The sequence below is a fragment of the Schistocerca gregaria genome, chromosome 6, assembly GCF_023897955.1.
Source record: "Schistocerca gregaria isolate iqSchGreg1 chromosome 6, iqSchGreg1.2, whole genome shotgun sequence".
In the NCBI taxonomy this organism is placed as follows: domain Eukaryota; kingdom Metazoa; phylum Arthropoda; class Insecta; order Orthoptera; family Acrididae; genus Schistocerca; species Schistocerca gregaria.
In genome coordinates this window covers 347,327,736-347,353,787 of record NC_064925.1, presented here as the reverse complement: position 1 = coordinate 347,353,787, position 26,052 = coordinate 347,327,736, and the positions used below count along the sequence as shown (strand labels likewise).

Here is a 26,052-nt window from a genome sequence, read left to right as displayed (position 1 = left end):
TGCACTATTATACCCCAGAGACAAAACAACAGTCAAAGCAGTGGAAACATGCTGATTCTCTGCCACCAAAGAAAGCAGAGACCATCCTTCGTCAAGAAAGTTCATGGCATCAGTGTTCTGGGATGCGAAGGGAATTCTGTTTGTAGATTATCTCCCCACCGGCCAAACAAGAGAATACTATCCTAACTTCCTGGACAAACAGCAGCCAAAGATACATTAAAAAAGCCAGGTTTAGCAAGGAAGAAAGTGATATCGAGACAATGCGCGCCCGCAACCATGTGCCGTCGCCACGGCAAAATTACACAAACTATGAATTCTTGCCACAACTACCTTCTTAACCTGATATGGCTTCATCAGACTTGCATCTCTTCCTAAAACTGAAAATTTTTCATGGCGGACAAAGATTCTCTTCAAAACAAAAAAATTGATAGCTGGAGTTGACAACTATTTAGCAGGCCTCGAGTTTTTGAGATGGGATCAAGGCACTGGAACATCATTGGATCAAGTGCATTAATCTACAAGGAGACTACATTAAAAAATTAAAAAAAAATCAGTGATGTAAGTACTTTTTTGCTATTCCGTTCTGAGAACTTTTCAAACCACCCTCGTAATATAAAAGTCTAAGCCAGAAGGATTGTTCTATATTCTTTCATGGCTTTAGTAAATACACAAAAAATCTGCCTTGCTTTAAAATGACCTGCATTTGTTTTCCATCTTTATAGTCGAATTATTTGTTGAAACAGCCCTTATGCAGTGTTTGTCTTTCCTCTCCCCTCCTGTCTATAAAATTTTCCACTTCAAATCCATCATACAGCAAAAATGAATTTCAATTTTATGAAAAGGATAGCTACCCCGGCAGCAAGAAGCTGTAGTCGTGTGTGTGTGTGTGTGAGTTGCATTTGTGTGAGTGTGTGTGTGTTTAATTCTGATGGTCTTTTTGGTTGAAAGTTTACTTGCTGACAGTCTTTTTGTTGTGCCTATCTGTGACTCAGCATTTCTGCTGTATGGTGAGTAACTGATTTTTATGTGAATATGGCAGTATTTACATAGAACAAACCATTCCCAAAGTTGCTAGATCCATCCTGAACACAGCACCATATAAAACAAAGAGAACTAGACAAATCAGGTTTGTAAGAACATGGCGCAAAGAGTGTTCACACAATACTATCTGAGGAGACAAGGATCTTGACACAGGTGACTACATCTTGGCAGTCTACAATAAAAAAAAACAGCAAAGATTTGAGTAAAGCATGGTAACTTCAACACAGAACAGGACAACACACTTTCCACATTGTGGAGGTGGGCTTCAGACACTAAATGGAAACAGGTTGGTGGGAGCAGATGTTTTAACTATGGTTCTGGCCCCTCCATGCCTGCTGTTGTCATCATATATGTGAAGGGCTGCACAAATCACCTTCATGTTCACATGTTGATTTCGTTTGCTTCTCGAATATTTTGAACACTGCTGCTTCTCACGTGTAAGGCAAACACCTTGCCTATACCAGCTGTCAGAAGTTATAACTCCTGAGATTAGTAGTAATCACAGCTGCTTAAAGCATGAGAATTTTATCTTGGTCGATGAGGCTTGGAGACTGAGTGTGTTTCATCCACGTAGCCGACCTCTTTCAGCATTTTGTTTTTATTGCATTTTAATTCTTTGTATCTCCCTATTCTGAAAAAAGTGATTTAAAATCAATGGCTAACAGGAAAAATGTGACCTTATCGTGCAAACATTTCATCTCCTGCTTTGAGGCTAAAAAAAGACAGTCTTATGATTCGTATATTTACACACTGATCATTTGCAGCTTAAGAGTGTGGTTCCTATGACACTGGTGGCCACTGTGGCCATTGCAGTGCAGCTGAAGTTAGCGGCAAACAATTAATGAGTAGTTCACATGAAGCAGCTGCAGCTTGCAGCTGATAGCAGTATATTAGAAAAATGAGTTTTCGTATTTACTTGCTTGTAAAATACCAGAGAAGGAAAGTTGCTACTCACCATATAGCGAAGATGCTGAGTGGTGATAGGCACGATAAAAAGATTCACACAATCATAGCTTTTGGCCATTAAGGCCTTTGTCAGCAGGAGACACACACACACTCACGCAAACGCAACTTGCACACGCATCTGCAGCCTCAGAGAGCTGAAACTACACTGCGAGCAGCAGCACCAGCACATGATGAGAGTGGCGACTGGGTGGGGTAAGGAGGAGGCTGGGGCAGGGAGGGGGAGGGATAGTGCAGTGGGAGTGGTGGACAGTGAAGTGTTCCAATTTAGACGGAGGACAGGAGAGAAGGTGCAGTAGTTTATTTATCCTTTTATTGTTGAACAATGGAAACCGTTAACAATAAACTGAAATTTATAACTATGTTGGCTTGTGAATAATCAGTTACATTTAGTTGAATGATCATTAGTAAAATGCACATTTTGCAACAATAAAGGTGTTTCAGTACTAATAGCTGGGGATGCTGAGCATGCTGATTGTTTGTTGTGATTTCCCAGATCAAAAATCATCTTCAGTAGCATCATTTTTGCCTTTTGATGAAATCACATTGTTATACTTCTGAAGAAAAAAATCAACATTGTCGTCAGGTGTCTCTTTGAAATACTGAATATTATTTTCTCTTTTGATGCACCCATTTTCCAGAAGTTATAAATTTTACTATTTTGTTTCTACCTTTTACTGGTAGATGGAAAAGAATCAAGAATTGTATCCTCATTCTGTGTTAATGGGTGCTCCTCTGCAGTGATTTTATCATCTTCACGTTCTTCTGAATATTGACATCAGAAAGCTGAATGTTCGATAAACTTCTGTAAGGTAAAATGAAATTGACAATTTAATTAGTTATGAAGTGATTTACAGTTCAATGATTAATAGTGAAAATTAAGGGTACAGACAATGGTGAACAATAACTTACTCTCTCTTATGGTCCACTCTTCCAAGAAATGTTGACTTATCAGCCAGTGGTCATTTCTTCCATTGACTTGAAGCTACTTTTCCCTTGTTATCCTCTTTTATAGCATCCGTAATGTTCCTTTATCTTCTCGTACAGTCTTCACATGCAGTGTGTCTGTGTTAACTATTAGCAAATCATTATGTTGCACCCCATTCTAAATTAGAAAGTGCAGTTATGTATAACTTCCAATCCCATATGTGCCTCGATCTTTTATTATTTATTTTGTTTTTTTTTTTTTAGATGCGTGGCAATGGGAGAGTCACTTAGAACGTTAGTGTTTGCATTCAGGATATCACATAGATGCATCAGGAGAATATTATAAATATGCTGCCAGTACTTTGCAACTAATTAGTGCATCTGTTTCAGCACAAAAGGAATTTCTCAAATTGTGTTGGAGGTATCGATGTAAAGTGTGTGCAAATATTTTCTCCTGCCTATAGTGGCTCCATGTCCTGTAATTACAAACATTTTTTGTTCTTCGTGTTGCTTGCTGTTGTCAGTGCTAGCTAAAAGTTCATGTTTGTTGATGTTGTCTCCTATGGAAAGGAAGATGACAGCAGAATTTTTTACAAGAATAATATAGGGCAACATTTTAGAAGTGGCATTATGTTTCCTCCTTGCAAACTGCCCAATTTTGACATCATTTTACCAAGTGTTCTTGTAGAGGCTTAGGTATTTCTGTTGGTATTCAACATGATGAAATCCTATTCTGAGCCATTTGCTAGTGTCACCAACAAGAAAACAATTTGTATTATCATCTCTGCTGAGCTTGTAGAATGTCTGAAAATGTCTTTGCATTATTAAGTCAGCTATTTCACATTTTTATATGCTGATTGCTGTAAAGTTTGTTACAATAATTGATTTAATCATTGGAACTTCTTGTTTGCACAATCTACTTAACTGGGATGCTTTCCTAGAGAGCAGTAGCAAATCCTATTATGACAAAGAGAAAGTTGGGACACCACCATCTGAAAACCTAATACCACTTGCTAGGAGTGGCAGTTTTTATCAGTGTAGAAAGTTTCCTTATGTGAGACTCATACTTGAACTATTTCAACCACCTCGCAGGGGCAGTAGCACTGCAAAGCAGTCACGGTATTAGTACCCATAATATAGGTAGGAAAAATTCATTTTATTTTATGGCCAAAGTCGGTGGTATTTTTTGCCAAATTTTTTGTTATTATTTGTCAAATTTGCTGTTACTTTTTTCTACATTATTTTTTTTTCCAAATTTGATAAGTGTTTTGTTTTTTTATGAAATTCATTGTTTTTTTAACAAATCTGGTGACTTTATTTAAAAGATTCAATGCCATTTTGTCAAATTTGGTGTTGGTTTTTTTGTCAATTTCAGTTTTTTCTGAATTCAGTGTCATTTTTGCCAAATTCAGTGTTATTTTTTGCAAATTTAATATCTTTTTTTCCAAATTAGATGTAATTTTTTTTCCAAATTTGGTGCTTTTTTTGTCAGATTCTGGGTTTTTACAACTTCAGTGTTATTCATTTTTGCCAAAATTTGGCAGTGTTGTTTTTTTTGACAAATTCAGCTTTTTTCATAAATTTGGTAATTTGTTTGCCAAATTCGTCATTGTTTTTTTGTCAGTTTTGTCGTCATTTGGTGCCAAATTCAGTGTTACTTTTTTGCTTAATTCATTGTTTTTTTTCTTCTAAAATCAGTTTTTTTTCCAAATGCAGTGTTGGTTTTGGCATTATTTGGTGCTAATTTTGTTGTCATATCAAATTTTATTAATCAGGAAATAAACCATTATTTTAAAATTATATACGAACTTCAGCCTTAAGAAATGTAGAAGACAAAATACAATTTTAACAATTAATTGCAAGTTACGATTGTTAGTAAACTGTCATTACCAGAATCGTAATATTGTTATACAGCTGAAGTACAGATTTTGTGATATCTCTTTAAAATTTTTGCTAAAAACTCACAGTTAATTTTCTTGTCCCTACGCATTGCCAATAAATTGCACAAGTAGTGTAAATAAAGTATTATTATTAATTGATCTCTGAACAAATTCTCTTTTGATCTTTATACACAGCACTAGCTACATCAAAAATTGTATGGAACCTCGTAACACCATTTCCACTAGCTTTTTGTCTTCTACAACTATAAACAATACTTTGGTAGCAGACACCAGGTTTGGTCACAGTAGTGTACTGTTATCTGTGGCTGGACTGCAATGTTGATGCGGCCCACTTATCATTGCAGACTGCTGATGTGCTCTCAGTACTTTCCAATGAGGAACTAGGTTATGTCAGCTGCCAAAACTGCTGCCTCCTTGATAGAAACAGTACCTTAAACAATCCTCTGCACAGTTAGTGAAACTTGTCCTAATTAATGCATGCAGTATTCAGGATTTAGCACATAATTAAATAATTTTCTGGAATCTGTAGTCTTCCCACAGCTTCTTAAATGACTTTTTAAAATGTGAAGTACTAAGTACCCATTAGATTTTTATATAACTTTTGTTTACGAACATATGGTAATAGTTGATGCCTGCATTGTTATTATGGGGAACTGGAATGCGATGGTCGGTAAAGAAAGGGACAAATATACAGTATGAAAATGGGTAAGAGATGAGAGAGCTGATTGGCTAATTAGCTGCTGCAAAGAATTCTCTTTAGTAATGGAGTACCACATTATTTGAAAGTTGTAAAAAGAGACAGTAGGGAAAGATATCAATTGGACAACATCCTGATACAGAAAAGGTTTAAGAAATGTCTGAAGAATGACGAAGCTTACCCAAGAGCAGACATAAATTCAGGCCACAACCTCATAGTGGGAGAAATACCAAGTAAAATTGAAGAAAGTTTGAAGAAGTAGAGCAAAAGTAATATTAAACTTGGAAGGAGGGAGGTAAGACTTTAGAGTTGGAAGAGAGGTTTATGGAAGAATGGGAAAGAGGTAGAGTTGAAGAATGTGTAAATGACAAATGGATAAAAATGAGGGAAGGACTCATGGACTCTGCCAAAGAATTGGTGTCTAAAAGTAACAAGAAAGAATGGATAACAGAAAACATGATGGAAAAAAATGGAAGAACAGATAAAGTGGAAAAATGAAGAAGGTGTAAAGAGATGCAAGAAACTGAATAATGAACTAAGAAGAGAAACTAAAGGAGCAAGAGGAAGGTGGATGGAAGAGAAATGCAAGAAAATAGAGAAAATGGAGAGAAAGTATGAAATTACAGGTTTGTTAGGGAGATATTTTTTGAAAGTAAAAGAAGGAAGAGTAATGGAATTAGAAACAGCTTATTGTACATTGGCTGAAGAACCACAGGAGGTTTTGAGCAGATGGCAAGAATGTATAGAATATTGTATAAGATGGATCAAATACCAAGTGAAATCAAGGTTCAAGAGGATGCTGTGAGATGGAAAGGGATATAGCATCTTGAGGCAGAAGTAGAAAAGCCACTGAAGGGGATGAAGAAGTGGAAGGCAAGTATAATAAATAACTTACCTGCAGAAGTGTTGAAGAGTTTGAGAAATGAGAAGGAAGGAAGTAGTCTACTTCTGTAATGAGATATACAAAAAATGTGAATGGTCTGATGATACCAATTGAGAAAAAGAGAAATACCAAAACAGGTGTAGAGCACAGGAGTATCAGCCTAATTTCTCTTGCAGCTTAAGTATGCTGAACAGAAGCTTAATAGTTGGGGGGGAGGGGGTATATGCCCTGGAAAATATGGGAAAAACCTGGGAATTCATTGATTAGGAAAAAACCTAGGAATTTTTTTGAATTCCAAAAATTTTTCATTGTTTTAATTTTCTCTTAATTTTTTGTAATTTTGCCTGGTGAGAACTGATACTCTAACAAAGAGTTTTATTTTAGCCTGCTATTGTAGAATAATACAGAAGCAATGAAACATAATTGAGAGAGAATAACACCAAAATAAAATTCTAGTTACAAAGAAAATGTGGCATTAAAACAGCAAAACACAGTGCATACACAGGTGTCTGCCAACAGCAAAATGTGTGAAAAGCTTTAGAATGAAAATGCAATACTTCTTAACAACTAACTGCTTTCAATGAGCATGACATTACAACTGTTTATATTTATAACAGGTTGTGAGAAATTTTTGCGAATGGTGGTTTGAGGAATTTTGCTTTCAAAGAAAATTAAATTATGTAAAAATAAGGTGAATTATGTTACATGTGAGAATGTACAATGAATTTCTTAAATGATGAGTTGTTTGACTCTCATTCAAAATGTAACACTTTGAGGACCAGCCACTTAGAAAAATTTTGGGCCCAGAAGACCAACCATTTATGCCATTATTAAAAATTTTATTGGTTATATCTTCTTGATATATCTTGACGGGTCACACACAAAAACAAAAGACTAAGCTTCAAGATTAGTTTTCATATTTATTTTAGTTCTGTCATAGATTACAAATTGTAGGATAACAATGTCTAAAAGTATAGTTATCCCTGAGAGAGAGAGAGAGAGAGAGAGAAAGAAAGGTAGAGAAATTTATGCTGTTTTTAGTTATTTGAAAAAGCTTTTGACACAGTACAGTGGAACAAGCTAATGAATATTTTGAAGAAAAATGGAGTAGACTGGAAGGAGAGACGACTCGTATGCAATCTATATTTGCAACTGAAAGAAAGAATAAAGATTGGAAATGAAATGTTGGAAGGAAGCAGCATTGGAGGGGGCATTAGACAAGGTTGTTGCCATTCCCCTTTATTGTTAAACTGATACCTTGGAAAGATTATAATGAAAAGTGTAGATGGAAGAAAGAGGAGTATGTGTTAGTGGAAATGACATGGTATTAGTGGCAGAAGGTGAACAATCAAAATAAAACGTTAAACTATCTGAATGAAGCTTGTGTGGTATATGAGATGAGATCAACACAGCAGAAGCAAAGAGTGTGGTGATCAGAAAAGGAGGGAGTCCAACAAATATTAAGACAGGACAAGTTATTATTAGCCAAGTAAGTGCATTTAAATATCTTTTAAGCAAGATCACTAAAGACTCGAGATACTGTTAGGAGGTGAAAACTTGCATTGCTGTAGCAAAGGAGGTATTCATTAGGAAAAGGAGAAACTAAATAATGGTCTGAGGAAAGGCCTTAACAAGTGTTTTGTCTGGAGTGTAGACACTGGGCCGAGAGCATTAGTTGGAGGGAAAGAGTGACTAACGAAATAGCGCTGGAAAAGGTTGCTGAGAGAAGAAGGCTGCTGCAGGTTATAAGAGAAAAGAAGAACTGGATGGGACATTGATTGAGACAGGATTGTTTGTTAACAGACACTTCAGAAAGTCTAGTTTATAGGGGAATTGAGAGGAAGGAGGAGGTGACATAAAGGCAAGTGGGAATCACACAGATGTGAAGAGGGTGGCAGAAGGCAGGAGAGCACCGGGAGTTACTACATGAAAAACTGCCTATGGGCATAGCGGCGACGGTGATGATGATGATGATCATCTTCACTGTGGTATTTCATTTACATTTGTGAATAGCCGCGATTTTTGAACTGAACTTTGATTCGGATTATCTAACATTGTTAGCTTACAATAGATAATCAAATACTCAATTTTTGTGGTTAAAACTGTGATTTTACTAATGAGCCCAGTTTGAAAAGTTTTGTAGAATGTAGTTTTTTGCAAAATCAAGTTGCAAATACCACAGTTTTTGTCTTTTTATAAACTCTTCAACTTTTCACTTAATGTATTCAGTACTGGAAATGGTAAGTAAATGAAACTATATATTTGAGAACTGTGGGCTGTTAGTTTACTGCATGCCAAGTTCCACATTTGTCATACCTTTGGTCCGTGAGATATAAGAAGCCAAACTTTGAATTTTTTGCCCACCAATTTTTTCGGGTTATTTTTGCCTAAAATTTTCTTTATGAATATGGCTTGTAATTTTTTCATTATTATTTTTAAGAGAACCTGTAAAGTTGTACAAGATGGACAAATTTCATTCTTATCAACAAAATACTACCCATGATGTAACAGCTGAAAGCCACCAGAAATTCTCACTTGCTCTGCACTGCACAAAGGAGCGCACGGAGTCAAACAAGTGACTATATCTCAGCCAGCATTGCTTCAATGAGCAGTAAACTTCATGTGTTCATTAGGGACATGTCTCAGTGTTCACATAAAATTTCATCGAAATCCATGATGGTCGAGCAGGAAAATGTTCTGAAATTAGACAAATTGACACGGAATGCCCCTTGGGCTGCTTGAAGTGTCTATGATAGATTTGTTACTTGAGTGATATCCAATGGCTAGGCCACATTTAGATTCACTGAGCTCCCCTGACTGATCCATTCTGTTTCTAACACTTCTGTACTGACAACACAAGACTCCCTGCCTCCTTTTACACTGGTGGGTCCACCTCTCATGACATTTAGTGGCCAGTTCCACATTGCATAAGGGTATCTAGATACTTTTCATCAGATAATGTAGGATCTTCCACATGGTATAAGGATGTTGCCCAAGATATTTCATATATTGGATGTTAGGAGAACACTACTTTTCCTCATTTCATGACATAGTGAAAGACAAATGATGCCTTGGCCGGGGATGTGTTTGATCGTTCTTAGTAGAAACAATATTTTGTGGTTCATGAGTGTGCTTGCAGAATTCAGCGCACATATGGATATGGGATGGGAAATCTGTTCATCTTCAGGGGAGACTTACTATCCGACAAGTCTCCCCTAACCCATGATTCAGGGTAACTCTACCCCTTTTCATAAACTCTCTAGTCCTCTTCCCTCACCCCACTGAAGCAGATTTTATCTTAATGTGTGTGGTGCCTGTTCTTTCAGACATGTCCCAAAAAAAAAAAAAAAAAAAAAAAAAAAAAAAAAAAAAAAAAAAAAAAAAAAAAAAAATTCTTATTGATGAAAATCATCCAATCATTCTATCATGAATGACATTATATATAGACATACGAAGGTAGCTTTTAAAGCTCAAAATAATGAATTACAAAAATTTGGAAGATCACCTATAGTAAAATCCTTAGTGAACTCCTGCACTGGACTTTGATGATAATATCCTGAAACTTGAAGTAATTTTTTAGTTTCTATGTAGCTATATACAGGGTGATAAAAAAGTCAGTATCAATTTGAAAACTGAATAAATCACGGATTAATGTAGATACAGAGGTACAAATTGACACACATGCTTGGAATGAGATGGGGTTTCATTAGAACCAAAAAAATACAAAAGTTCATAAAATGTCCGACAGATGGTGCTTCATCTGATCAGAATAGCAATAATTAGCATAACAAAGTAAGACAAAGCAAAGATGATGTTCTTTACAGGAAATGCTCAATATGTCCACCATCATTCCTCAACAATAGCTGTAGTCGAGGAATAATGTTGTGAACAGCACTGTAAAGCATGTCCAGAGTTATGGTGAGCCATTGGCATCGGATGTTGCCTTTCAGCATCCCTAGAGATGTCAGTTAATCACGATACACTTGGACTTCAGGTGACTCCAAAGCCAATAACCGCATGGACTGAGGTCTGGGGACCAGGGAGGCCAAGCATGACGAAGGAGGCGGCTGAGCACACAATCATCACCAAACGACGCGCCCAAGAGATCTTTCACGCTTCTAGCAGTATGGGGGTGGTTCTAATAAAACCCCATGTCATTCCAAGCATGTGTGTCAATTTTTACCTCTCTATCTACATTATTCCGTGGTTTATTAAGTTTTCAAATTTATACTGACTTTTTGATCACTCGGTAAATCTTTGAGGAGCTGGCTGGAACACATTGAATGTATTTAACTCTTACTATTGGTGAGCACTTGTCACTCAACTGACAAACTGTTGTCACTTTCAGTCTCGAATGAAGTTACATCACACAATTCTTCACTTCCTGAACCACTATATTTAGTTTCAAACTTAGGATCACCATAACCATGCTTTTTTGAAAGCATCGCCTAAACAACAATACAAGAGAGAGACTGAAAGTGCAACATTTTGTTATTGAGTGGTCAAAGCTGCACACAGCAAAGACAAATATCTAGTGGCAACCACGTCAACCAAGAGATAACAGCTAGGCTACAAATGTAGGGCCAGATGCTCTCTAACAACCAAACACTTAACTATCAGTGCTTAAATGGATATACCGTATTTACTCGAATCTAAGCCACACTTTTTTCCAGTTTTTGTAATCCAAAGATCCGCCTGCGGCTTAGAATCAAGTGCAAAGTAACAGGAAGTTCTGTAAAATGTTGGTAGATGCTGCCACAATTAACTTCTGCCGTCAGATATATGTAGCGCTACAGAGGCATGCTTTGCAGGCACAAAGATAAATACTGGCACCAAAACCTCTGCGTCAGTAAATAAATTAAGGTGGAAGACGAGATTTTTTCAACGCTCCGAGTTTCAACCACTGCATTTTCATACATTATCCAACGAAGTAAATACAAATTCCGTATTGCTCATCTTTGAATGTAGCAGCCTTTCAATGTACTACGAAAATCCAACTGGCAAGACTGTTTGGGATGTTTGTCAATATGGCCAACTCTATGTTCTGAATTTTTTCCTACTTGTGGCAAGTGATGGTTGCTAATAGGAACTTTTATGAATTGTGAATCACATGCAGTATATTCTTCATCATCAGAATAATACGAATATAAACATTTTGCCATGTATTCTTCTGTGTTTGCTGCTATCTCATTTAAATCCTGCCTGCCTAATAAACTACGAAACTAGAGTGAGACAACAGCAAATGCGGAAGAACATACATATCATGCCATGTTTACATTTGTATTATTCTTACGCCGAATAGTGATACAGTCAGAAATGAAGCACGACAACTGACCAGATTTTTAAATCGAATATGACTCTAATCTATAAATACGGACAGAGCGCCTGACGCATAGCAATGGCTACCTGGTAAAGCTTAACTGCTAAGCTTACGACTCGAACCAAACTACTGTAGCTGTATCGTCATTCATTGTGTCTCATATTACAGTGGACCAACTTTGTTTCGATTTGAAGGTACTTCCTAAAACTTTTCTCTCCCCTTGAATTTCGAGTCTCAAATTGAAGGTGCGGCTTAGATTCGGGAATTTTTTTTTCCTTGATTTCGAGTCTCATTTTTCATGTGCGGCTTAGATTTGAGTAAATACGGTAGACAGGTTTTTATTTTCCAAAGGTATTTTATTAAGTTGCCTCAGTATTTTTGGGATTTTCAGTTTCTGTGAAAATAATGAAAACGAGATAACTTGTGGTTTTATGTTAAGGGCTAAATGATCATTCAGTGTAGATGCTTTCTTCACCCAACCTCTTGTGGGAGTCAGTGTGAGGCTGTGAGCAATGGGATAATGTACAGGGGCACTACATATGTTGTGTCCAACAAGTTGAAAATATTGGATGGATGTGAAGTGAGCTCAGATAGCCAAACGGTTAAGATAACTAATGATGCTCGGATAGCCAGAACGGTTTAGGCAACAGCTGGCATAAAGCGGGAAATCCTGGTTCGAGTCACAGTCCAACACAAATATTCACTTTTTGCCATTGCGTTTATGTCAGTGCCCAGTTGTGGCTAATGTCAGAATTTTGGTTTTATCAGGTTTTATCCTGTTCATATAGAGCTTTATATTGCAGAAACTTTGTTGGGTCTGAAACTTTGTTGGGTCTGAAACTTTGTTGGGTCTGAAACTTTGTTGGGTCTTATGTATACGAGGTCTGTTCAAAAAATTCCGGAACATTTGTAATTTCGCATCAGTGGTGTGTGAGAATGAAATGTGATTGTCATCCCTACACACTCTTGTGTTTAATGTGTAACTGCTGGAAGTTTCATTGTTATATGTCTGTTAGTTATTGTTCAGTGCTGTATTGAGTAAAACATTGTGTCGCATAGCTTGCAAATTTCTAGATGGCAGAGTTAGAGAAGCAATGGGTCTGTATTAAATTTTGTGTGAAACTCAAGAAAAACTTTACAGGCACACACCAAATGTTGCAGGAAGCCTGCATCGATGAGTACTTAAGCCATACTCGGTATTACAAATTGCTCAGAGGGTTTAAAAATCGCCCTTGTTCAGGAAACCATTTGGCGTCTACCGATGATGTTCTTGTCAGGAGTGTCAGTGAACTTGTGCATGCCAGTCAAAGAGTGACAGTCTGAGAGATTACAGAAGAATGTAACATTTCAAATGGATCATGTCATGAAATCCTGACACAGCCTCTTGGAATGCATCATATTGCCACCAAATTTGTCCCATAGCTTATTAGTAAAGACCAGAAAGACCTTCGCCTCACAATCTGTGAAGAGTGGTTTGATCATGCAAATGAGAATGAGGTGTTCCTTAAGAGAATCACAACTGGTGATGATATGTGAATCTGTAGTTTTGATGTTGAGACCAAGGTTAAACTTGCAGAATTGGTTGGGAAAAGTTCTCCAAGACCAAAAAAAGGTCCTAATGTCAGGTCGAATGTCAGAGCCAAGCTGATAGTTTTCTATGACTTTGAGGAATTACTTCTTCATGAATTCATGCCTCATGGACAAACTGTAAATCGAAAGTACTATCAGAAAGAAAATATGTGTATGAAAGATCCTGAAATGTGGCAAGAAAATTCATGGCTTATGCATCTTGATAACACACCTGCACTTTAATCCCTGTTAGTGCATAACTGTTGTACAGAAAAGGAAATCACCGTACATACACACTCTCTCTCTCTCTCTCTCTCTCTCTCTCTCTCTCTCTCTCTCCTCTCTCTCTCTCCTCTCTCTCTCTCTCCTCTCTCTCTCTCTCACTCAATGAAGGCAATGCACAATATGTAAAATGTAAGTGTTGAAAATTTTTGTGGAAAATGCTCTGTATTTTTTTAAACAGGCCTCGTACTTTTCTTTTGTTATAAGGTCTGCAGTGTGGCTGCCTCTGTTTCAGACAAGTCTGTAGTACATGTTTTGTGTGTGTGTTAGTTGGGGGGGGGGGGGGGGGTGTAATTCTATTGTTGTTTATCAGTTTCATGTAGTCCTTCCTGTCACAATGATTTTATGTACCAGGTTGGTGAAGTTGTGTCAGGTTTGACTGAGATAAATGTGTCATTCAAGGATGAATTTTAAGCGTAATCATCTTCACTGTTAACTGTAATAGTACGAGGGTGGTTTGATAATTTATCACAATGGAATAGCAAAAAAGTACTTACGTCACAGAACTTCTTATTTTTTTTTTTTTTCAATGTAGTCACTTTGTAGATTAATACACTTTGTCCAACGATGTTCCAGTGCCTTGATCCCATCTCAAAAATGATTTTCCTCCAGGCCTGCTAAATACTTGTCAACTCCAGCTTTCAATTTTTTGTTTGAAGTGAATCTTTATCCACGAAGAAAAATTTTCAGGTTTGGGAAGAAATGGAAGTGTGATGGAGCCATATCAGGTGAATAAGGCAATTGTGGCATCAATTAAGACCTTAGTTCGTGTAATTTTGCCATTCTCTTGTTTGGCCGGTGGGGAGATAACCTACAAACAGAATTCCCTTCGCATGCCAGAACAATGATGCCATGACCTTTCCTGTCAAAGGATTGTCTTTGCTTTCTTTGGTGGCAGAGAATCAGCATGTTTCCACATCTTTGACTGTTGTATTGTCTCTGGGGTATAGTTATGCACCTAAGTTTAATCTGTGCTCACAAAGCAGCGCAAAAAATGTTCGTTTCTCCTAAACCGAGCCAAACATTGTTCCGATATTTCCATTCTGATGCATTTTTTATCCAGCGCCAAGAGTCAAGGCATCCATCTTGCAGATAATTCTTTCATTTCTAATTCTTCAGTTAAAGTGTGATATACCTTTTCAGATGACATCTGGCAAGTGTGAGCAATTTCACATACTTTCAATCGGCGATCCTCCATGACCATTTTGAGCACTTTTGCAATGATTTGTGGAATAGTGACACATCTTGGCCGACCACTGCCAAGATCATCATCTAAGCTCTCCCAACCAAATTTAAATTGATTTGTCCACTTGACAAAAGTTGAAGGATCAGAGTCCCCCGTGTATTCTGGAAATCACCATGAATGTCCTTTGCTTTCATACCTTTCTTTACAAAGTACCTAATTACTGCTTGAATCTGGATTTTTCCATCTTCGCAAATCACTAGGCGGGAACAACAACAGAGCAATGTCACCGCCGCAGCTTTCTTCCAAGAGCACTGACGTAGCATGTGTTTACAGGCAACAGTCAAATGATTGTCACATCAACAGCTCTTTGAGCTATTGCTGAGCTCTTGTGGCGATTCCAAGAACTTTTCAAACCATCTTTGTATAATGGTTATGTTAAGGAATCCAGTGAAAGGTTCCTTGTATGTTGAGAAATTGTAATTTTTTATCCCTCACCCAATAGCGCAACATCAGCTTCTCAGATCCTATTCATATTTAGAAGATTGGAGAAAAGGACTGAAAAAACTGATTTTACATTTTGTGTAGAATATATGTGTGTGTGTGTGTGTGTGTGTGTGTGTGTGTGTGTGTGTGTGTGTGTGTGTTGATTTTAACTGTGGTCAAAATTTTAATTCACATGAGTTAAAAATGATAAATGCCATTATACATTTTTGTAGGTTCCCTGTAGTGATGTAAAATGCCTGGCCACTTATAAGTCCAGGCAGATGCCCGAGATAAATGCTTGGGCAAATGATCAAAATTCGTAAATGCTTGGGCATTCATGAATTTAAAGATTAATTGGTAACCAGCACTTAAAAAAAAAAAAAAAAAATAAACTGATATTTTGTATTGGAAAAGGTGTTTTCAGCACTGCTTCTATAGTGGCTGGGTAACCAAGATGGAGAAGCTCCTTGAGAGTTAGGAAAGAGTTAGTAGGGGAAATATATTGGATTGTAAACATAATTGTACATTTTTAGTGAGGTCAGTTCTTGGGGTAGTATGTAATAAAAAAAGAAAACAAAACTCATTTTTAAAAGTAATTCGTGAAATAAAGTTTGTTTATGTTAAGTTATTATTAAGTGGGTAGCCTGTAGTGCTATTTTTATTTATACTATACTACTGCAAAAAATCAGAGTAAAGAAATTCTTATCTATAATGATTTTATTGAGGGAAGAGTCATGTGCCAATAACGATTCCCCAAGTCCAAGAATCACCGATTCTCTAGGAATCGACTAGTATCAGAATTGAACGATTCCAGTGTCTTAGGCTTCAGTTGTTTATTATTAAATCTTTTTTATGTTAGTGTCCCCATTTTATCTTCACAGCATTGCAGATAACAGATAAAGATAGGATTGGAATAGGAAACTATAGTCCGTCTCAAATGTCGCTACAAACAAGCCTTTATTTATTTATTTATTTATTTCACTGGAACTTGTTATTTAAGAATACTTTCAAATTCGAGAAAAAACACATGCCAGCTGTTTAGTACATTCAGTAATAATTTTGTTATCAATAATCATTTTTCAGTAATATTCAGAGATGTGACACATAATATACTGTGTTACATTACAAAGAATGCACTAAAGACCTTTTTTTTTACCAGCTTATCACTATACAGCTGTTCAATGCGATGTGCGTGCGTGCGTGTGCGTATGGGGATTTTGGGCATTTAAAAATGCTTTGGGCAAATGCACATTTCTGAATGTTCTGCCCACCGGTCGTTTTCCGGGCCCACATCACTAGTTCCCTTGATGTTTCTGGAACTTACATTTGATTATAAGCTTTTGTGGTTGCACCTCCTATCAGACTGTAATCAAGTACACCAGCAATGAATACTTTTATAAGTGCATTAGTCACATGTCGTGGGGGTTGGGGGGTGCAGATAAGATGCACCATCTACCTTGTTTTATAAAATATTTGTGCCATCTTGAGTGTTTAGTGGATGTACAACATATGGATCATTGAGAACTACTTAATTCAAGATTATGCTACACATTCTTATTAGGTTGACCACAGTTGCCTAGAGGATGTACTCAGCCTGTGTACTGAGGCTGGGGAGCTGTCACTTGTCGCCCTTCAGCATCTCATCTTGGTAAATTAAATGTATAGGATCTTCACTATTCTAGAATCCCTACCATTTGAAACTGTTGCTCACCTTACCATGAAAATGATTTTTGTAAATCACATGTAATGTAAAAATAACTAAAGAGACAAATATTAGTATCAGCTCAACTAGGTAACTGGTAACTTTCACAATGGTGTTTGGATCAAAGCTGCGCATACAGTAAATTTTTTGCAGTCAGTAGTACTGTAGAGCCTTCTAGAATGTACAGAATGACCAAAAACTCATTTCACACTCCACTGTCTTCTGAGAAACCTTTCATCGTTCTGTGCACGTGAACCACATTGATACACTACTGGCCATTAAAATTGCTACACCACGAAGATGACGTGCTACAGACACAAAATTTAACCGACAGGAAGAAGATGCTGTGATATGCAAATGATTAGCTTTTCAGAGCATTCACACAAGGTTGGTGCCGGTGGCGACACCTACAACGTGCTGACATGAGGAAAGTTTCCAACTGATTTCTCATACGCAAACAGCAGTTGACCGGCATTGCCTGGTGAAATATTGTTGTGAGCCTCGCGTAAGGAGGAGAAATGTGTACCATCATGTTTCCGACTTTGATAAAGGTAGGATTGTAGCCTATCGCGATTGCGGCTTATCGTATCGTGACATTGCTGCTCGCGTTGATCGAGATCCAATGACTGTTAGCAGAATATGGAATCGGTGGGTTCAGGAGGGTAATACGGAACGCCGTGCTGGATCCCAACGGCCTCGTATCACTAGCAGTCGAGACGACAGGCATCTTGTCTGCATGGCTGTAACGGATCGTGCAGCCATGTCTCGATCCCTGAGTCAACAGATGGGGACGTATGCAAGACAACAACCATCTGCACGAACAGTTCGATGACGTTTGCAGCAGCATGGACTATCAGCTCGGAGACCCTGGCTGCGGTTACCCTTGATGCTGCATCACAGACAGGAGTGCCTGCAATGGTGTACTCAACAACGAACCTGGGCGTACGAATGACAAAACATAACTTTTTCCTATGAATCCGGGTTCTGTTTACAGCATCATGTTGGTCGCATCCGTGTTTGGCAACATCGCAGTGAACGCCCATCGGCGTGATGGTATAGGGTGTCATTGGTTACACGTCTCGGTCACCTCTTTGTTCATATTGACTGCACTTTGAACAGTGGACGTTACATTTCAGATGTGTTACGACCCGTGGCTCTCCCTTCATTAGATCCCTGTGAAACCCTACATTTCAGCAGGATAATGCACAACCGCATGTTGCAGGTCCTGTAGAGGCCTTTCTCGTTACAGAAAATGTTTGACTGCTGCCCTGGCCAGCACATTCTCCAGATCTCTCACCAATTGAAAACAGCTGGTCAATGGTGGCCGAGCAACTGGCTCGTCACAATATACTAGTCACTACACTTGATGAACTGTGGCATAGTGTTGAAGCTGCATGGGCAACTGTACCTGTACTCGCCATCCAAGCTCTGTTTGACTCAATGCCCAGGCGTATCCAGGCCGTTATTATGGCCAGAGGTGGTTGTTCTGGGTACTGATTTCTCAGGATCTATGCACCCAAACTGCTTGAAAATGTAATGACATGTAATTTCTAGTATAATATATTTGTCCAATGAATACCCGTTTCTCATCTGCATTTCTTCTTTTTGTAGCAATTTTAATGGCCAGTAGTGTAAATGGAGGCTGTATGGGGTAGGTGTGGGTTATTACATTCATGTGGTATTGTCACTTGGCTACTTTTTTGCTCTAGATACTTTGTATGTTATGTATACACATTGGATAGATTGTTTTCAAATGATGATTTTTGTAAATTGATCTGACAGTTGCTGGATAATGAACTGTATTCCAAAAATGTATCAGACTTAGAAGCAGGATTTTTAGCAAATTATAGTACAAAGAGGGACAGATATTTATTTTATTTAACGTTGTTGTTGTTGTTGTTGTTGTGGTCTTCAGTCCTGAGACTGGTTTGATGCAGCTCTCCATGCTACTCTATCCTGAAGCAAGGTTCTTCATCACCCAGTACCTACTGCAACCTACATCCTTCTGAATCTGCTTAATGTATTCATCTCTTGGACTCCCTCTACGATTTTTACCCTTCACGCGGCCCTCCAATACTAAATTTGTGATCCCTTAATGCCTCAGAACATGTCCTACCAACCGATCCCTTCTTCTGGTCATTAGATATGTGATCTACCCATCTAATCTTCAGCATTCTTCTGTAGCACCACATTTCAAAAGCTTCTATTCTCTTCTTGTCCAAACTATTTATCGTCCATGTTTCACTTATTTAACGTATCTTAATCATTTGTATACTTCTACAATTACCAATTTCAGCTGTGTTCTACAACCATACCCATATTATTGTTATCACGCAAGAACGCCTGTAACACAGAGATGCATGAGCTGTCGTACGATGTGCGCACCTCTGAGTTAAGAAAATTCTTGTGTGACAACAATGAGGGATGAGGATGTATGTAGATTATAGCCAAAACCACTAATTGTAACAGTTAACCAGTGATTATTCTAAGGTAAATAGTAAAATAAAGGATTATTTTTTAATCATGGCATTCTCCACCCTGAGAGTTATGTTAGTTTTTTATAATAAAGAAATGCATGGTACTTCCTGGCACATTAAAACTGTGTGCCGGACCGAGACTTGCCTTTTGCTGGCAAGTGCTCTACCAACTGAGCTACCCAAGCACGACTCCCGCCCCGTCCTCACAGCTTCACTTCTGCCAGTATCTCGTCTCCTACCTAACGCTGTGAGGATGGGGTGTAAGTCGTGCTTTGGTAGCTCAGTTGGTAGAGCACTTGCCCGTGAAAGGCGAAGGTCCCAAGTTCCAGTCTCGGTCCAGCACACAGTTGTAATCTGCCAGGAAGTTTCGTATCGTTGCACACTCTGTTGCAGAGTGAGAATCTCATTCTGGTAATAAATATATGCTTTGTGGTGTATTTATTTCTGGCATCTTTATGTTTATACACTTGTTGAAGAAATCTTTTTCTGATGGTGTTATGAACTTCCTTTTTAAAGGCAATCTCTTGAAAATAGCAGTAATGTAAATACTATTCTTTTTAGTTTTGTGTCAATTCTAAGGCACGCCAACTAAGAGAGAGAGAGAAAAGTAGTTTAGGCATATTCATGTTATAAAGAATAGTAAAGTATTGTAAATTGTGGTCATGGCTTAAAGTGGACGTTTGTTTACACACCCTGTATATTTTGCTTACAAAGGAAATATTAAATACACATAGCTGAACAGTATAAAAATGATGATCTTTAACTAAAATTTAAATAGGAAAGCTGATTGTTTTCCCCCAAGATTTTTATTGTAAAATGTGGAGACAAATTGAAATATTTTGTGTGTGTGTGTATATATATATATATATATATATATATATATATATATATATATATATTAAAAACAAAGATTCCAAGACTTACCAAGCAGGAAAGCGCCGGCAGACAGGCACATGAACAAAACACACAAACACACACACAGAATTGCTAGCTTTCGCAACCGATGGTTGCTTCTTCAGGAAGGAGAGGGAAAGACGAAAGGATGTAGGTTTTAAGGGAGAGGGTAAGGAGTCATTCCAATCCCGAGAGCGGAAAGACTTCCCTTAGGGGAAAAAAAGGACAGATGTACACTCGCGCACAACACACACACACACACACACACACACACACACACACACACACACACATATCCATCCGCACATACACAGACACAAGCAGACATATTTAAAGGCAAAGAGTAAGGGCAGAGATGTCAGTCGAGGCGGAAGTACAGAGGCAAAGAAGTTGTTGAAAGACAGGTGAGGTATGAGCGGCGGCAACTTGAAATTAGCGGAGGTTGAGGCCTGGCGGATATCGAGAAGAGAGGATATACTGAAGGGCGAGTTCCCATCTCCGGAGTTCGGATAGGTTGGTGTTGGTGGGAAGTATCCAGATAACTCGGACGGTGTAACACTGTGCCAAGATGTGCTGGCCGTGCATCAAGGCATGTTTAGCCACAGGGTGATCCTCATTACCAACAAACACTGTCTGCCTGTGTCCATTCATGCGAATGGACAGTTTGTTGCTGGTCATTCCCACATAGAAAGCGTCACAGTGCAGGCAGGTCAGTTGGTAAATCACGTGGGTGCTTTCACACGTGGCTCTCCCTTTGATCGTGTACACCTTCCGGGTTACAGGACTGGAGTAGGTGGTGGTGGGAGGGTGCATAGGACAGGTTTTACACCGGGGGCGGTTGCAAGGGTAGGAGCCAGAGGGTAGGGAAGGTGGTTTGGGGATTTCATAGGGATGAACCAAGAGGTTACGAAGATTAGGTGGACGGCGGAAAGACACTCTTGGTGGAGTGGGGAGGATTTCATGAAGGATTGATCTCATTTCGGGGCAGGATTTTAGGAAGTCGTATCCCTGCTGGAGAGCCACATTCAAGGTCTGATCCAGTCCCGGGAAGTATTCTGTCACAAGTGGGGCACTTTTGGGGTTCTTCTGTGAGAGGTTCTGGGATGAGGAAGTGGCTCTGGTTATCTGCTTCTGTACCAGGTTGGGAGGGTAGTTGCGGGATGCAGAAGCTGTTTTCAGGTTGTTGGTGTAATGGTCGAGGGATTCAGGACTGGAGCAGATTCGTTTGCCACGAAGGCCTAGGCTGTAGGGAAGGGACCGTTTGATATGGAATGGGTGGCAGCTGTCATAATGAAGGTACTGTTGCTTGTTGGTGGGTTTGATGTGGACGGATGTGTGCAGCTGGCCATTGGACAGATGGAGGTCAACGTCTAGGAAAGTGGCATGGGATTTGGAGTAGGACCAGGTGAATCTGATGGAACCAAAGGAGTTGAGGTTGGAGAGGAAATTCTGGAGTTGTTCTTCACTGTGAGTCCAGATCATGAAGATGTCATCAATAAATCTGTACCAAACTTTGGGTTGGCAGGCTTGGGTAACCAAGAAGGCTTCCTCTAAGCGACCCATAAATAGGTGGGCATACGAGGGGGCCATCCTGGTACCCATGGCTGTTCCCTTTAATTGTTGGTATGTCTGGTCTTCAAAAGTGAAGAAGTTGTGGGTCAGGATGAAGCTGGCTAAGGTGACGAGGAAAGAGGTTTTAGGTAGGGTGGCAGGTGATCGGCGTGAAAGGAAGTGCTCCATTGCAGCGAGGCCCTGGACGTGCGGGATATTCGTGTATAGGGAAGTGGCATCAATGGTTACAAGGATGGTTTCCGGGGGTAACAGACTGGGTACGGATTCCAGGCGTTCGAGAAAGTGGTTGGTGTCTTTGATGAAGGATGGGAGACTGCATGTAATGGGTTGAAGGTGTTGATCTACGTAGGCAGAGATACGTTCTGTGGGGGCTTGGTAACCAGCTACAATGGGGCGGCCAGGATGTTTGGGTTTGTGAATTTTAGGAAGTAGGTAGAAGGTAGGAGTGCGAGGTGTCGGTGGGGTGAGGAGTTTGATGGAGTCAGGTGAAAGGTTTTGTAGGGGGCCTAAGGTTCTGAGGATTCCTTGAAGCTCCGCCTGGACATCAGGAATGGGATTACCTTGGCAAACTTTGTATGTAGAGTTGTCTGAAAGCTGACGCAGTCCCTCAGCCACATACTCTCGACGATCAAGTACCACGGTCGTGGAACCCTTGTCAGCCGGAAGAATGATGATGGATCGGTCAGCTTTCAGATCATGGATAGCCTGGGCTTCGGCTGTGGTGATGTTGGGAGTAGGATTAAGGTTTTTCAAGAATGATTGAGAGGCAAGGCTGGAAGTGAGAAATTCCTGGAAGGTTTGGAGAGGGTGATTTTGAGGAAGAGGAGGTGGGTCTTCCTAAAATTCACAAACCCAAACATCCTGGCCGCCCCATTGTAGCTGGTTACCAAGCCCCCACAGAACGTATCTCTGCCTACGTAGATCAACACCTTCAACCCATTACATGCAGTCTCCCATCCTTCATCAAAGACACCAACCACTTTCTCGAACGCCTGGAATCCGTACCCAGTCTGTTACCCCGGAAACCATCCTTGTAACCATTGATGCCACTTCCCTATACACGAATATCCCGCACGTCCAGGGCCTCGCTGCAATGGAGCACTTCCTTTCACGCCGATCACCTGCCACCCTACCTAAAACCTCTTTCCTCGTCACCTTAGCCAGCTTCATCCTGACCCACAACTTCTTCACTTTTGAAGACCAGACATACCAACAATTAAAGGGAACAGCCATGGGTACCAGGATGGCCCCCTCGTATGCCAACCTATTTATGGGTCGCTTAGAGGAAGCCTTCTTGGTTACCCAAGCCTGCCAACCCAAAGTTTGGTACAGATTTATTGATGACATCTTCATGATCTGGACTCACAGTGAAGAACAACTCCAGAATTTCCTCTCCAACCTCAACTCCTTTGGTTCCATCAGATTCACGTGGTCCTACTCCAAATCCCATGCCACTTTCCTAGACGTTGACCTCCATCTGTCCAATGGCCAGCTGCACACATCCGTCCACATCAAACCCACCAACAAGCAACAGTACCTTCATTATGACAGCTGCCACCCATTCCATATCAAACGGTCCCTTCCCTACAGCCTAGGCCTTCGTGGCAAACGAATTTACTCCAGTCCTGAATCCCTCGACCATTACACCAACAACCTGAAAACAGCTTCTGCATCCCGGAACTACCCTCCCAACCTGGTACAGAAGCAGATAACCAGAGCCACTTCCTCATCCCCTCAAACTCAGAACCTCTCACAGAAGAACCCCAAAAGTGCCCCACTTGTGACAGAATACTTCCCGGGACTGGATCAGACCTTGAATGTGGCTCTCCAGCAGGGATACGACTTCCTAAAATCCTGCCCCGAAATGAGATCAATCCTTCATGAAATCCTCCCCACTCCACCAAGAGTGTCTTTCCGCCGTCCACCTAACCTTCGTAACCTCTTGGTTCATCCCTATGAAATCCCCAAACCACCTTCCCTACCCTCTGGCTCCTACCCTTGCAACCGCCCCCGGTGTAAAACCTGTCCTATGCACCCTCCCACCACCACCTACTCCAGTCCTGTAACCCGGAAGGTGTACACGATCAAAGGGAGAGCCACGTGTGAAAGCACCCACGTGATTTACCAACTGACCTGCCTGCACTGTGACGCTTTCTATGTGGGAATGACCAGCAACAAACTGTCCATTCGCATGAATGGACACAGGCAGACAGTGTTTGTTGGTAATGAGGATCACCCTGTGGCTAAACATGCCTTGATGCACGGCCAGCACATCTTGGCACAGTGTTACACCGTCCGAGTTATCTGGATACTTCCCACCAACACCAACCTATCCGAACTCCGGAGATGGGAACTCGCCCTTCAGTATATCCTCTCTTCTCGATATCCGCCAGGCCTCAACCTCCGCTAATTTCAAGTTGCCGCCGCTCATACCTCACCTGTCTTTCAACAACTTCTTTGCCTCTGTACTTCCGCCTCGACTGACATCTCTGCCCTTACTCTTTGCCTTTAAATATGTCTGCTTGTGTCTGTGTATGTGCGGATGGATATGTGTGTGTGTGTGTGTGTGTGTGTGTGTGTGTGTGTGTGTGTGTGCGCGAGTGTACATCTGTCCTTTTTTTCCCCTAAGGGAAGTCTTTCCGCTCTCGGGATTGGAATGACTCCTTACCCTCTCCCTTAAAACCTACATCCTTTCGTCTTTCCCTCTCCTTCCTGAAGAAGCAACCATCGGTTGCGAAAGCTAGCAATTCTGTGTGTGTGTTTGTGTGTTTTGTTCATGTGCCTGTCTGCCGGCGCTTTCCCGCTTGGTAAGTCTTGGAATCTTTGTTTTTAATATATTTTTCCCATGTGGAAGTTTCTTTCTATTATATATATATAACTCTTTGCCGTTAAATATGTCTGCTTGTGTCTGTGTATGTTCGGATGGATATGTGTGTGTGTGTGTGTGTGTGTGTGTGTGTGTGCGCGAGTGTACACCTGTCCTTTTTTTCCCCTAAGGGAAGTCTTTCCGCTCCCGGGATTGGAATGACTCCTTACCCTCTCCCTTAAAACCCACATCCTTTCATTTTTCCCTCTTTCCTGACGAAGCAACTGCCAGTTGCGAAAGCTCGTAATTCTGTGTGTGTGTTTGTGTGTTTTGTTCATGTGCCTGTCTGCCGGCGCTTTCCCGCTTGGTAAGTCTTGGAATCTTTGTTTTTAATATATATATATTTCAAATTTCTGTTTAACACGCATGATACCATTAAAATTTTCTTAGAAAGTGTCTTTCAGATAGTCCATATCATTGTGGTATTCATAACTAATATTTATCCACTCTTGTGTTATCATCAAAGGGAATATGACTCAGATGATACTGCATCCACTGGAGACAGTTTGGAAGAAACTGAAGAGGAAGAAGATGAAAACGATGAGATTTGTAGTCTTCCTGGGTCTGAATTTACATTTGCTGAAGAGGAAACAAAGTCACGATTTACGAACTACTCGATGTCAAGTTCTGTTATTCGACGTAACGAGCAGTTGACATTGTTGGACGGGAGATTTGAGAAAGTAAGTACAGTGTTTAAAGAAATACCTATGTTGGATTAACATATTTTTATCTGTTCTGAGTCTGCAGATATAATGTAGAACTCAGTTTTCTAGAATCAAACAATTGAAAGCACAGGATGGAGTAACAATAGTATGTAAAGGATAGATTGCTACTCTACACAGAAGAGATATTGAGTTGCAGGCAGACTCAGTGAAAAAAATTGCCAGAAATATTTCAGTTTTCAGACAGGGTTCTTCAGATACAGAAAACACACACGAGTACAGCTCAAACTCACATGTCCACTGTCTCTGGATGCCAAGAATATATTTCCTGTCATTCACTGCTTACAGTCTACACAGAGAGCGCAATGTTGTGATGCTGTGGATTTGGGGGATGGGGTGGAAAGGAGGGGGGGCTGACAGACAGAGAAAAGGAGGAACTGTTGTGTAGAGGGTGTGGGGACAGTGGGTTGTTCCTCTACGTGGTCAACTCTTTTCATGATGGCAGTATAACAGTGACCATTCGTTCTGGTGTACATGTGGTTGGTGGCCAAGCCCCCATAAAATACTGTGCAGAAATTGCAGCAGAGCTGATATATGAGATTGCTGCTTTCACAGGTGGCACTGCTT

General features: G+C 39.9%; 1 protein-coding gene across 2 annotated transcripts in view; it reads left to right on the top strand.

Moving 5' to 3' along the window:
- LOC126279110 (protein LTV1 homolog) overlaps positions 1 to 26,052 on the top strand; it is a 62,381-nt gene that overhangs the window by 12,082 nt on the left and 24,247 nt on the right. For both annotated transcript variants that reach the window (XM_049979591.1, XM_049979592.1), the window contains exon 6: positions 25,230 to 25,443. In XM_049979591.1, the coding sequence (XP_049835548.1) occupies positions 25,230 to 25,443 (214 nt within the window). The remainder of the gene's footprint in view (positions 1 to 25,229; positions 25,444 to 26,052) is intronic.